Source organism: Clupea harengus, chromosome 13 (assembly GCF_900700415.2).
Source record: "Clupea harengus chromosome 13, Ch_v2.0.2, whole genome shotgun sequence".
In the NCBI taxonomy this organism is placed as follows: domain Eukaryota; kingdom Metazoa; phylum Chordata; class Actinopteri; order Clupeiformes; family Clupeidae; genus Clupea; species Clupea harengus.
In genome coordinates, this window is record NC_045164.1 from 15,810,941 (window position 1) to 15,826,000 (window position 15,060).

The window sequence follows — 15,060 nt, forward strand, 5'->3', positions numbered from 1 at the left end:
CCAGTGGAATGGTGACACACATGTACCCAGTGGAATGTGAAAGGAACACACATGTACCCAGTGGAATGTGAAGGGGAACACACATGTACCCAGTGAAGGGAACACACATGTACCCAGTGAAGGGAACACACATGTACCCAGTGAAGGGGAACACACATGTACCCAGTGAAGGGAACACACATGTACCCAGTGGAATGTGAAGGGGAACACACATGTACCCAGTGGAATGTGAAGGGAACACACATGTACCCAGTGAAGGGAACACACATGTACCCAGTGGAATGTGAAGGGGAACACACATGTACCCAGTGGAATGTGAAGGGAACACACATGTACCCAGTGGAATGTGAAGGGAACACACATGTACCCAGTGGAATGTGAGGGGAACACACATGTACCCAGTGGAATGTGAGGGGAACAAAGACAATGAAGAGGCAAACTCTCAGCAAGGGGCCTATCGCCTTCAAATCTCAAGCACAAAAACCCTCTCACTCATTACACAATGAGCTTCAAAATAAAGGATAAAAGTATCACATTCTTGAGGTCAGTACCAATATGAAAAAGAATTAGATAGAGGCTTACTGTGCAGCCCAATAGACAACTATATTACACACTCAAAACAAAACGCAATATCTGTGTATTCCAAGTTAGCTGACTGTGGGCCAAGCTTGGATGTAAAGGACAGCAACATTCACTACCTGCAGGGTGCGATTTGTTGGGGGGGGGTGGGGGGGATTTACCCCCCCTCTGGTTTTTACATCCCTACCTCAGCTGGATGAATTTCATCCACGGGGGGGACAACCCTCAATTATTAAAAAAAACAATGACAAAACAGGCAGGTTGTGACAGAGTTTTCTTACACTTATAGCCTACATCGCTGGCACTAACGTTCACCTGACCCGAACTGTCGGCAGTCTCGGAATTCGCAAACGTTCCCATGCACATAAATACATTGTATAAATAACAATATTACATACACGGAAATTAGCATAGCCAGCTAAATACTGTAAAATGAGGGCAAAATGAAACGAGTCCAGAGCAGCATAGCGTCCTTCTTAACAGGACCCGCACAAAAAAAATCCGTGGTCCTGAAACTTAATTAGGCATCTCCCACATCGCAGCTGTGGCCCTTGCAGAAGATTAAATATTTCATGTATTTTATATATTTTAGTTTGCATTAAATGTTCAACTGTTCAAAATGTAACCTAATAAGGCCTACCGTTAACTTGAAAAGAATTAGACCTATTTATTGCTTGTTTTTTCATGAGAAAAAAACATCCCCCCCTCTGTTTTTTTGACAAATTGCACCCTGACTACCTGCCTCTACATAAAAATGGACATCCATAGCAGATTACATTATCAGATACACTGCTAACATATATTCAGTATGTGTTCAGTATGTGTGTTTACAGTAAAATTTTCTTTCTGGATAGAAAATCACAAGGATAATATTCAGGTGTTTGGATGTCCTAGTGCAGTCGTTCTCAAAGTGTGGTCCGCCAGTGCCCCGTAATGGTCCGCGACGGCCACAAGTAAATTATTGCGACATTTCTAACATACAACTCAGAACGAAGAGAACACAGTCAGTAGAAGCCTAATCTATTAAAGAGTAGCCTAATCTATTAAGAAGGTCATGGATCGGTGGCTTAAGACAGGGACAATGAAAAGAAAATTAAATGAGAATGGCTCTGACACAGACAAGGAGAAGGGTCACTCCCGCCGCGGAGCTGCATTCAAACAGCATTTTTTTTCTTCCGCTGCGGAGACAGCAAGATGATAACTTTATTCTGTGTTGTGTGTCGTTGGATAATGACAACTCATAATTATGAAAAGTTGACTACTAGGATGGCTATATTAATGCCAGTCGGCTTGCCTATGGTTGGTAGTGAATTACTGCGGTCCCGTGGTCGGTATGCGCATCGTTGTGTTTATTGGTGTTTAGTGATACATTGGCGTGTCTGAGTGTGTGATAGGAGTATGAGGCTGTGAGCGAACTATAGTTTTTAACTTAAACAAGTCACGCATGGAGCAGGGTTCCATATGCTTTGCCTAGCGCATTGTCATATCTATAACTAGCCTACCGATAAAAAAGGAGTGCCCACCCGCGGAAATCACGTGCCGCTAACAATTGCCTGGTGCCAGTTCTGGGTAGGAGGCCTGTTGTTCCGGGGATATACTATTTAGTTAGATGGTCCGCGAGTTTTTTTTTATTGGCTAAGTGGTCCTTGGCCTGAAAAAGTTTGAGAAACACTGTCCTAGTGAACACTTTTTGATCAATCTGAGGAAGCTGCATGCTTTGCACATCACTCAAAACTGCATCAGAGGAAGACACTGACTGGTGAGGCAGACAAGAAAGAGTCCAGTCATCACCCTGAAAAATCTACTAAGTTCAGTAGCCGGAATTGGAGTGCAGTTTCATGAGTCCACAATCTCAAGAGCTTTCCAACAAAGTGACCTCTACAGGAGGATGGTAAGAAAGACGCCATTGCCATTAAGACCAAGTTAAGATGTAGGAAAAGGTTTTCTAGTCAGACAAGAACAGAATATCGACTAATCTGCAAAGCACAACACGTGGCATGAATCTTGTTCCAGAATGCCACAGTCAGAGAACCCTACTAACTGTTTGAAAACTGCCGTCCAGAGGTGACATCCTACCAACTTACATGATCTTATCAATTCTGCCATGAAGGATAGGAAATATATCACTCAAGACATTTGCAAAACTGGTACATTCTTATTTCAAAAATTCGTAAGGCTGTTATTGCAGAAAAAGGGTTCTCTGCCATGTATTAATGTAATGCAGTTAATGTAAGGTTTAATACAAGCAAGTTCTTATCTGCTGTTTTGAACATAGTTGAAAAAAAAATCCTCTTGTCCTCTTTCTCCTGTCTTCATTTCATAGGGGCTGTAATTGCTCATCTCATGCCTCTAATCAAGATACTATAGGGTGCTGTGGTGTACCTCAAGGAACAGTACTTGGACCAATTAGCAATGTAAATTGTAAATTTCAAGAAATTGCCATCAACTCAGCACTAATTTTAATATATTTAAAAGACATTTAAAAATAGATGAATGCTACCTGTTTTATTCATCTTAAAGCATACTGTGTGCTGTATGCTTATCATTTTAATAATCAGCATTGGGGCTGTACGATCTGTCATTTGCTGGGCGAGGGTCTGCTACTGTTGAGCAATCACACTTTGCATTTTCTTGCGTCTTCTGTAGACATATAATCTATAAGCATATAAACTTTTAGCCACTCCATTATGGACAATTAAATGACCATCTAACATTTATGGTGTCTGCTTAAAAAAAAACTGAGAAATGCTCACAAAGACAACTTAATTTGTGTTGTTGTATCCTGCAGCTCAGGTTATACGGTTGGGAAATCATGGTGTGGTGCTTAACACTTGTGGGCTACAGACAGCGTAGGCTGTACCATACAGAGGGCCTTTACGGATCCCTGGTACAACATGCAGTGAGTGTTGCGGCTGTCTCCCGTCAGTCGTGCATTGTTGCTGCATCCATGGTTGGTGACAGTAAGCGGATTGGCTGATGTGGGAAGTCCCCAACCAATAGCAGGGGGGATTTTAACATCTTTTGCATGTGTATTACTGTGTATTACTAAAATAAATAAAAAATATGTCTTATTATTGTTGTGGCATCAAAAGGCAACAGTGGGTGGGATAATGACTACTGCACACTGAATATGAAGAGGATAATGACTACTTATGTGATTGTTATCTACCGTCCACCAGGACAACAGGGTGATTTCGTCCATGAGCTGGACACCCTGCTGTCATCCATCCCTGAGCAGGAGTGTCCAACACTCATCCTTGGCGACATGAACATCCACCTAGACAATCCCAACTCAGCTGACTTTCGAACCCTGGTTCACTCGTTCGACCTACAACAGGTCCCCACTCCTCCAACTCACAAAGCAGGAAAAGAGCTTGACCTCATCCTTGCTCGGAACTGCACCACGGACAACCTAACGGTAACCCCTCTGCATTGCTCGGACCACTTCTTCATTCGCTTCGATGTTCGGCTCATTGAGCAACCCTCTGTCCCCCCTCCGATGGTCTCGTTCCGGCGCAACCTCCGCAACCTCTCTCCCACCCACTTTTCCTCTCTGGTTTCTTCTGCTCTTCCACCTTTATCCACTTTCTCCTCACTAGGTGTCAATGATGCCACAGAAGCTCTCTGCTCCACTCTGAGCTCATGCTTGGACAGCTTGTGTCCACTTTCCACCAGACCTGCTCGATCTACCCAGTCTCATTCGTGGCTGAGTGATACCCTCCGAACGCAGCGCTCCAATCTCAGAGCGGCTGAGAGAAAGTGGCACAAATCTGCCGCGCTGGACGATCTTGCAAGCTACCAGACACTGCTGGCCTCCTTCTCATCCAGCATCACTGCTGCTAAGAAGACTTTTTTCAATGACAAAATCAACGGTGCAACTGACACTCTGAAACTATTCTCCACCTTCAAAACTCTGCTCTACCCTCCTCCTCCCCCCCCAGCTACTAACCTCACTGCTGATAACTTTGCTTCCTTTTTCACAGAGAAAGTGGCAGCCATCGGGCAACAGTTCGACCAACTGTCCCCCTCCCCTAAGGGCGCAACCGTCAATAGCTCATCTTTTCCTTCTTTCATCCCTCTCAGCGAGAGTGAGGTCTCCAAAATCCTAACAGGTAGCCGTCCAACTACATGCCCGCTGGACCCCATCCCATCCAACATCCTTCAAGCCATATCGCCTGCCGTCTTACCGGCAATAACACAGGTGATTAATGCTTCATTTAATTCTGGAACATTTCCTTCTCTTTTCAAAGGGGCTCGGGTAACGCCGCTGCTCAAGAAGCCGTCTCTCGATCCCACTCAGGTGGAAAACTATCGACCGGTCTCACTTCTCACGCTCCTATCTAAAACCATTGAGAGGGCAGCTTCCAAACAGGTCACCGAGTTCCTGTCAAAGAACAATCTCCTCGATCCGAACCACTGGATTCAAAAGCGGTCACTCCACCGAAACAGCCCTGTTGTCTGTAATGGAGGCCTTAAAAACAGCTAGAGCAGCAGCTCAATCCTCGGCTCTCGTCCTGCTTGACTTATCAGCTGCGTTTGATACAGTCAACCACCGCATCCTTCTGTCCATACTGTCAAGTATGGGCATTTCTGGCAATGCGCACTCCTGGTTTGAATCCTACCTCACTGGGCGCTCGTTCAACGTGTCATGGCAAGGTCAGCTGTCTGTACCTCACCGCCTCACCACTGGGGTGCCCCAAGGCTCGGTGATGGGACCACTTCTCTTTGCCATTTACACCACCTCGTTGGGCCCTATCATCCGCTCGCATGGTTTTTCCTACCACTGTTATGCCGATGATACTCAACTGTTTCTGTCTTTCCCTCCTGAGGACACCACGGTCTCGGCGCGGATTTCGGACTGTCTCGCTGATATATCCACATGGATGAAAAATCACCACCTTCAGCTGAACCTGGCCAAAACGGAACTGATGGTCTTCCCAGCCAAACAGGTCATCCACCACAACATCAAGATCAATACTGACTCTTTATCTCTTGCTCCATCCAAAACAGCAAGAAACCTCGGGGTCATTATTGATGACCAACTGACCTTCACGGCCCACATCGCCTCTGTCTCCAGGTCGTGCCGCTTTGCGCTATACAACATCCGCAAAATCAGGCCGTACCTAACCCAGTATGCCACCCAGCTGCTGGTGCAAACCTTGGTGAGCTCCCGCCTTGACTACTGCAACGCCCTCCTAACGGGCTTGCCGGCTTGCGTGGTGAAACCACTACAGATGATCCAGAACGCGGCGGCGCGTCTGGTGTTCAACCAACCGAAAAGGGCACACGTCACCCCGCTACTCATTGAGCTCCACTGGCTGCCAGTAGCTGCTCGCATTAAGTTCAAGTCACTTATGCTTGCCTACAGAGTGCTTACTGGTTCTGCTCCCACCTACCTAAATGCTCTTGTAAGGGCAAATGTTACACCCAGGACGCTGCGCTCGTCTAGTGAGCGTCGTTTGGCACTGCCGTCCGTGCAAGCACGGCAATCCAGACTATTTTCATTTGTAGTTCCACGTTGGTGGAACGAACTGCCTAGTACTACCAGAGCAGGGGCGTCCCTCTCTACCTTCAAGAAGCTTTTGAAGACCCAACTCTTCAGAGAGCACCTCCCCTCCTAACTGGCACCTGACTAGCGCTTAACTTGCATTTCAGCAGTTACATTCCTGCACTTCTTTTTCCTCTTTTCTAGGTTGTTGTTTTTTCTAATTCTCATGTAAAGTAGTATTTATTGTTACACCATGCTTTTTATTGCTCTTAGCTTGACTGTTCTCTCCCTTGTACGTCGCTTTGGACAAAAGCGTCTGCTAAATGACTAAATGTAAATGTAAATGTAAATGTACTGTACTGAATATGAAGAGGATAATGACTACTGTACTGAATATGAAGAGGATAATGACTACTGTACTGAATATGAAGAGGATAATGACTACTGTACTGAGTATGAAGAGGATAATGACTATTGTACTGAATATGAAGAGGCGGTTGATAACACCTTTGTTCAGGCAAATAGCCCCACCTCTCCATCCTAATTAAAGACTTTTCACAAGAACCTCATATGAAGACTACAGAAGATGACTACAGAGGAAATATAATGAAATACAATTGGTGTGGAACAGCAACAGACCATGGCCATTGTACGGGCTAAATCATCTTTCAATGAGACTTGTCATTTCTTATGGTATCCTAACAACTTCGTTACACATGCAAGAGTAAATAGATACACAGTATAGATAGATACACCGTATTTATGACTGGCACCATACAATTCTTTTAGGTTTATGTCAATGCTATTTTGACACTTTATGCAAGATGTAGGGGAGGGGTGATCTTATATTGCTGGCAATGCCACTGACTCCAGAGAGTTAACCTGTGTAAGACAGAGTTTGGTGTCATCCCAGCTAGCCCTGCGATACAACACAGCATCACCGACCAGCTCAATGGTGATCACCATTATCACAATGTAAGTCCACCAGGAAGTTAACACATAAAGATAGACCAGCAAGCTATCCACACCAATAAGCTAGGACCACATTACATACATTTCTTGATCATGTGAATTCACTCACATAGCATCATGAAGACCTTACCTGTCAGAGTATGTGGCTCAACACATGGATCAGGCTCTCACCATCTCAGGACTGAGCCACTGCAACACCCTACTGCCATTCCAGCATGCACCATCAAACCACTGCAGGAGGCCCAAAGTGCAATAGCATATCTGGTCTTTAACCACTTAAAGCAGCACAACGGAGGAATTGCTAATCGCTAACGAGATGCTAGCGGCTAAACCTAGCGAAACCTCATGAAATTAGCTTACTTTGACACTATGACAAACTAGTGAGTCAACAACTTTCCTAACACAGTCAAACATCAAGCAAGTGCAACACAAGACAAAGCAAGACGGCAAATAAGCTACTAGTTCGGCAGACAGTAGTAACCGGGCGGCTTCAGGCAAACCTACATAACGCAGTAATATGCCTACGGACCCTGGTATGGCAATGGCACAGAGGCGATTCTCCATATTAAACGTCATTGTAGCGCCCCACTTTTTTTAAGCTGTTATTTTAAGGTAAAACGGCTAACCCTAACCCTGAAGTACAATTGCTACATAATGCCACTTTAAAACACGCACATCATGCCTCTCTTCATATCTCTCCCTTGATCAACTCCTTGATGCTTCCTGTCACAGCATCTAGTGGAACTGTAAACAGCTACTTATAAGACACATCCAATATGCATTTAATATGCATATACCTTCCTGAAGCACTTGCTCTTCCACAAGCACTGACATATCTGACCCACAGAGTTGATATACGTTTCTCCAAAACCTTTGACATTCTGCTTTTCAGTTATATTCTGTGTAATGTTTGTGTGATGCTGAGCAGTATTTACAGTAATGCCACAACATTTGTGAACCCATAAGTAGTTTCTGAAATTCTGCATATATGTGACTTAAAATGTGATCTGATCTTCACCGCAGTCACAAAAAGATAAAGAGAACCCAGTTAAAAATAGGTATACCTTTACATTATATAATTGGAATAAAATAGGTATACCTGCCTAATAAGCTGCTGGCTGTCTACTGCTGACTACTCTACTATGGACTCTATAAGACCTATAAGATTCTATAAGGTATCCGGCACCAAGATATTAGCAGTAGATACTTTAAGTCTGAGGGTGAGGTCGAGCCACCATGGATGGGACTTAGTCCCACAGAGGCTTGATTGGATTGAAATCGAGGAAAGATGACATTGGGGGATATCATTATCATGAAGAAGTGTACCATTGGAGGATATCAATATCATGAAGACGTGTACTATGGGGATATCATTATCATGAAGAAGTGTACCATTGGGGGATATCAATATCATGAAGAAGTGTGCCATTGGGGGATATCATTATCATGAAGAAGTGTACCATTGGGGGATATCATTATCATGAAGAAGTGTACCATTGGGGGATATCATTATCATGAAGAAGTGTACCATTGGGGGATATCATTATCATGAAGAAGTGTACCATTGGGGGATATCATTATCATGAAGACGTGTACCTATTCTACAGTCATGTTTGAGGAACATTTCAAACCAACATCTACATGAATGGATTTCTCAGCAGAACACTTCCCAGAGCATCATAATCTCTCCACTGACTTTTTAGCTTCCCATAATGCATCCTGGTGCCATCACTATCCACATGATGTCAAAGAAAAAATGGAAATCATTGGACCAGGTGACCTCGGGCAGTCTTCCTGATCTGAAACCATGCGGCCTCATACACAGCAGAGTGAGATGCACTGTGTGCTGTGAGCATATAAGCATATCAACTTTTAGCCACTCCATTATGGACAAGTAAATGACCATCTAACATGTATGGTGCCTGCCTGAGTGTGATGCACTGCGTACTGTGACACAGAAGCCAGTTTGTTAAGACCGAATAGGATACCCATTGTTGCCCTCAGTGAACCGTGGGTGTCGAATAGCCTGTTTCTAGATCATGGTTTGTTTCTACGTGGACTGCTGTCAGTAGCTACTCACCACTGCTGACTTTGAGCTGCCCACAACCTGTACCATTTTGGAGATGACTCTGTCTGATTCAGTCATCTAGTCAGAACAATTTGGGACTTGTCAAGGTTTTGACACTTTTACCACTTTCTCCCTCATCCTTACTGTATATCATCCTGCTCGGTTGATTTTGTTTTGTTGATTTTGTTTCGTACATTTTAAAGGAACCTGATTGTATGTACTTATGTCTCGATGTTTTGTATTTAATAGTATAGTTAAGTTAAACTCTTGTATGTAGCAGTTTTTTATTGTCACATATAGCCCAATGTTAAGTTACCTTCTTGAGAATATTGTTAATGCTGACAATGGTGTTGAGTTGAAGAGCTCACATAGCACATCTGGAGATACAATACTGCCTCGCTTTTCAGTATCAAACATCAACATCTGGAGATACAATGAATACTGCCTCGCTTTTCAGTATCAAACATCAACATCTGGAGATACAATGAATACTGCCTCGCTTTTCAGTATCAAACATCAACTATCTGGAGATACAATACTGCCTCGTTTTTCAGTATCAAACATCAACATCTGGAGATACAATACTGCGTCACTTTTCAGTATCAAACATCAACTATCTGGAGATACAATACTGCCTCGCTTTTCAGTATCAAACATCAACATCTGGAGATACAATACTGCGTCACTTTTCAGTATCAAACATCAACTATCTGGCTGCCTGGATCCATGGTGGAGGCTGTTCTGCTCAGCTGTCCAACACCTAGAGACATTCCTCCTGTTCCTGATCATTACCTCCAGTGGCTGAATGGCTGGTATGGACCATTACAATCAACCACTCATTCTACCAATAGGAACCCTATGACTAGATTAAGATCCTAAATATGTTGTGAGATTTAAGATTATATTTGTATGCTGGCCTTACTTTCTTACTTTACTTTTTCCCTTTCTACACCTGTATGTATGCCTGATGTAAATCTGAATGCCAGTATGATGTTTGAAGCATGATGTTTGAAGCATGATGTTTGAAGCATGATGTTTGAAGTATTTGCTTGATTCTATGTATGAGTCATTCCCCTGCCTCTTGTCTCAACCGCCCCATGAAAAACCCACAATAAACAGCAGCTGAATGTTTACCACAACAGATCATCTTGGCTTTCACATTGTCCACCTCTGCCCACTGGGGATGCTCTGCCGAGGTCACTACATGCATCGGGGTTCTAGATGTCATTCACCGGTCGAGGGGAAATGTTATTCCTATCCGCTGCAGGCAGGTACCAACAATAACACTGCTGTTGCCACTCTCCTTCCTTCCTGAACCAGTATGCTTGCCTCTCCTCATTGCCATCCTGCCGCAGCGGAGGTGACCAAGACTATCACCCTCCAACAGACTGTCCCTGTGCCCCATAGTACAGCACCCACTGTGTCATGACACTTCATAGATTTTCTGTAAAGCACATTGTCCATATAGCCAGATAAGATGCTGTATCATCAATAGTAATATTCACTTTATCTGGGAGTGGCCATGATGTTTGGCTCATCTGTGTCTATGAACCACTACGGGGATAAGACTGAGGTGATTTAATCAATGGGATGAAACACATAAACCTGAATCTACACTATCAAAATTTGGCCTCGATAAGAGATTTCAAAGAATGCCAGAAAAAAAAGAATTGCCGTGCTCATCAGCATGGAAAAAGTTACAAGGATATTTCTAGAATCCACAGTCAGGCTGAAAGTTGGACACCATTCTACTTTCACCAGGTGTGGCTGTCCAGGAGTGGGCGTGCCAGCAAGGAGGATCTTCACGTGGCACAGGACAAGTAACATCTGTCTATCTAACCATCATGTGATTAGCCTTTCTTAGGGTGTCGGGAGTGAGAGGCTGTCCACACCTGGCATTAACATGCGTCTTGGATGATCTGAACACAAGTGGACAGCTGGAAGTACGTCAGTTTACACCCAATAGGATCGGATCTCAAAGCCCCACTCTATATGGAAATAAACACGTACATAATTTCAAAGTTTGCAAAGACCAAATGCAGGAGGGGGCAGAGCCCCCATTTCATTTTCTGTGGCCCCTCACTATTTCAAAATAAAACCTAAATATTTTTCATAATGATATGGGAAAATATCTCTCTATTTTTTTTAACGCTGCCATGCATCTTAACATAACAATTAAACCTGAAGATTGATTTAAAAGCTGGGCAAAAAGCACACAACCTGGGCCCAATGTAGCCAGACAATATGAGAACTGTTTAGACTCAACATTAATATCTCCCAGGTAAAAATGTATTTTTGCACGGCACTAAACTTCTATACTTCTGTTTACTAAATAAAGGCTGGGGTTCTGATTCACTGACATTTAAATGAAATCTGGATTACTGTACCTAATTGTATTTCTCTGATGTGCTGTTTGGCATAAACTGGGTTATTAGCTATGGTTAGCTAACTTTAGTTTAGGATTTGTTTTCTAACTAGCTATTCGCATAGAAGGGAGAGATGTCATTTGATTAGCTGCTATCTTCAGTGATAAGAAGATTATTTTTCACGGCAGACTAATCCTTTTAACTTTAAATTTAACTTAACTAAAATGACTAAAACTTAAACTGAAACTATAATAAACTAAAACAATTCCATGAAATAAAAACTAAACTGAAACTAATGAAACCACGGGTAAAACTAAAACTGAACACAAATTCAGATTGAATACAAACATAATAAAAAAAAAAAATTCAAAACTTCTAAATGGAAAACTGTTATAATCTTGGGTCAGAGTGATCAAATCTCACTGCACAACTCTCAATCAGCTGGACAGCATTACAACCGCTTCTCGTTTAAAGTTTGCCAAAGACCACCTGGATGAGCCAGAAGACTGCTGGACTGCATGAGTCAAACTAATACTTTTTGCCTTAAATTATATTGCCTTATATTGGCAAAACAATAAAAACTGCATCAAAACATTAGAACTTCATCCCAACTGTGAAACACAGTGGTGGTAGTACCATGATTTGGGCAGATTGGTGCATTGAGACCCACTGGCCTAACTATGGATACTGTATTGAAAATGTTGTTGGAGAATGTCAAAGTGTCAGTAACTCTGAAAACACAAGTTGATCTACCAATGGATATGCAGAAGAAGTGCTCTGGAGCCTGGACATTAATCCAGGAGAATATTTATGCTTAAGGACATGAATAAGGTTTGGGGTTGAATTGAACTGGGTTGAACCCATTTTGAAAGGAGAAATTGGCCCACATTCTTCCAAACCGATGACCAAGACTGATCAACAGCTGGTTGAAATTATTTCTATGAAAGGGAAGGGGTCACAGCAGTTACTGAAAGGATGGGTTTGCATAATTTATCCACATTAAGACATTTAATACTGGATCATTTGGTCTATAAATAAAATAAATACAAATGACAAATAAACAAATATAAATATTGTGTTATTTGTTTCATATGGTTCCCATTTTTATGACAAGTTTATAAGAAAGATCAGATTTATGGAGATTTTTAGAAACCTCTAATGGGTTCACAAACATTCTAGCACTGCTCTGGAGGACAATTACTCATTGAGACTCATTTTCTGTGCTGGTAGACTTTTCTTCACACTTTCAAACTCGGCTTTCAAATTAGCTCCATTTACTTCTGATACGAATTATATTCTTATATCTGATCAGTTAATAGAAGCTTAGGTATGTCATTCTTGTATCAATGTTGGTCACAGAATTAAGTTTAGATTGTATTTAGTCCCACTGGTATGTCACTCTGGATAAAAGTGCTACTAAAATGAACATGTGAAAGAAAGATGAGGAGGGGATCATGGAATAAAGAATGACAGGGAGTTCTTTCCATTTACGGACTGATCTGCACTGCTATCTTAAGTAATGTATTTATCAGACAGCTGTGAATGTGTACTGTATGTATAACATGTCATTTGTTTCACACCACAACAGAACAGTACAGTAATTTGCCCCTGTACACAGTCTTAGTCACACAGGGGAGGCAACAGCAGCAGAGCGCTTCTCACCTCTGCAGAGATTCTGTTCATCCAGGGTGAAGCCGGGACTGCAGCGCACTGTTCGGCCCCCGCCAGACTGGACCACTCTTCGGTTGGACTGGGTACGAGTCGGGTGGCTGGGGATGCTGGCGGAGCTGGGGTCCGCAGGCACGCTGGGCTCATCGCCATTACTGACAAAGATCTGAGCGTTCTGAGGAAGGCAAAGGTATCCGCCAAAGTGGTTGATGCACTTCATGCCCCCTTTACAGGCGTCAGACAAAATGGCACATTCATCAATATCTGAGGAGAGAGTGCATGGAAAAGTAAGCAGTGAAGAAGATAAGGTATGGTAGACACAGTCAATGTACTTCTATACAGTGAAGAAGATACGGTATGGTAGACACAGTCAATGTACTGCTATACATCTAAAGCACTAAAGCAAAGTGTAGATAAGCAGTGAAAAGAAATGACAAAACTTTGATGTAACACAAACCACACTTACAATACACCCTGAGAAAAAATATGTACACCCTTTCATTTACCTTTGCACACTTGCCTGATGGGATCATACTCATAACCATCAGTGCACTGTTGTGGGGTGAAAAAAACAAATGACCTGCATTATTCCACACACGGACAACACCTGTTATTGTTCATGACAGTATTTTTGTTAACGCATTTCAAGCCTACACGTCTAATGAACATAACGCACTTATAAAGACAAGCAACGCTTAGCTTAGCACTAGTTTGTTATGAATAGTTAATTTTAGCATGAATATACTGTCGGCCACTTGCCGTGTATGTTATCGGCTCCTCTGCCTCCTGCGACACAACACAGATGAAAGTTGCTGTTATCAGGAAGAATCCATGCATTGTGACAGTCTAGAACAAAAACGAGGTAGACAGTGTAAGACTGATTTGAAATTCATCCTCTAAACTTTCATGATAGTCTACACATTTTTATACCCGTTTGTACATCACTAGTGGATTTGCTGAGCAAGTGTGAACATCTCCCCGTTGTAGAACAGCCTACTATTTTCGTTGGCCTTGGTCCAGGACCTCAACTTCAGCGTGTTTTGGGCGCCTCTCCTAGTATCGAGTTAAGATTTCGTATTTGTTTCATTAGGCTACTGCAGGATAACCTCAACCAGTGACCTTACAAAGTTGCGTTGAGTCGTTCATCTAAATGCCAGCACAAAGTGCACTGTTACCCTTTAATCAACCACCTGTCAAGTTTTCGTGCAAGTCTATAGACTACCAAAAGTACAAAATGAATTAGGCCTAGGTTACATTTCACAACAATACAATGACAGCATCATTAAGGCTGCGAAGTCAATTGAACAGTTATGCTGATTAACAAAGTCCCTGGCAACAGCCTACAAAAGCATCACCTGGAGTAACCTCAGACATAACGCGTCGACAGATGTTTTCATGCTTATCTGACATTACCGGCAGTTTCTCTGTCCTGTTTGACCTCAGAACTTCTGCAGAAGTAGTAATTCAAGTGATGCTCCAAATCGTGGCGGCTTGACGTAAGAGAAAGCATTCAGCAACTTCCAGATTTACGTGAAGTGTTAAAGGCTCGCAGTAGTCATTGTGAACATGCGGTCTCTCTGGAATGTTGGAGGCGGTGCCCAGGACAGGTTTCATACAATTGCAGTATCACCAGAATTCTCTTATCGGGCATGGCTGTACGTGAACGCCTATGTCAAGGCAGGGCGCCATCTACTGGCGTTTTAAATCCACACAGTGACTTCAGGCAAAGCCTGCTTGATATTTATTCGTCTCTTCAACCTATGTTTGCCTGCCCCCTTAAGGACATGGTCTGAACATTGTTTGGCAGCAATTTCATGGTAGATTTCTGTAAAAACGTTTGAATCATATTGATTTTTACGTTGCTCTTTAAAAGGCCTACCACCCAAGTCATAAAACTGTCACTGAGCCATTTTCTCTTT

At 42.8% G+C, this 15,060-nt stretch overlaps 1 protein-coding gene across 2 annotated transcripts in view; it reads right to left on the reverse strand.

Annotated features, from left to right (window-relative positions):
* Positions 1-14,767, reverse strand: part of efemp1 (EGF containing fibulin extracellular matrix protein 1) — a 31,164-nt gene extending 16,397 nt beyond the window's left edge. For both annotated transcript variants that reach the window (XM_012838865.3, XM_012838858.3), the window contains exons 1-4: positions 14,555-14,767; positions 13,901-13,987; positions 13,648-13,693; positions 13,136-13,405 (exon numbers count right to left, since the gene is read on the reverse strand). In XM_012838865.3, the coding sequence (XP_012694319.1) occupies positions 13,136-13,405; positions 13,648-13,693; positions 13,901-13,978 (394 nt within the window). In that variant the 5' untranslated portion in view covers positions 13,979-13,987; positions 14,555-14,767. The remainder of the gene's footprint in view (positions 1-13,135; positions 13,406-13,647; positions 13,694-13,900; positions 13,988-14,554) is intronic.
* Between the last annotated feature and the right edge of the window lie 293 nt (positions 14,768-15,060).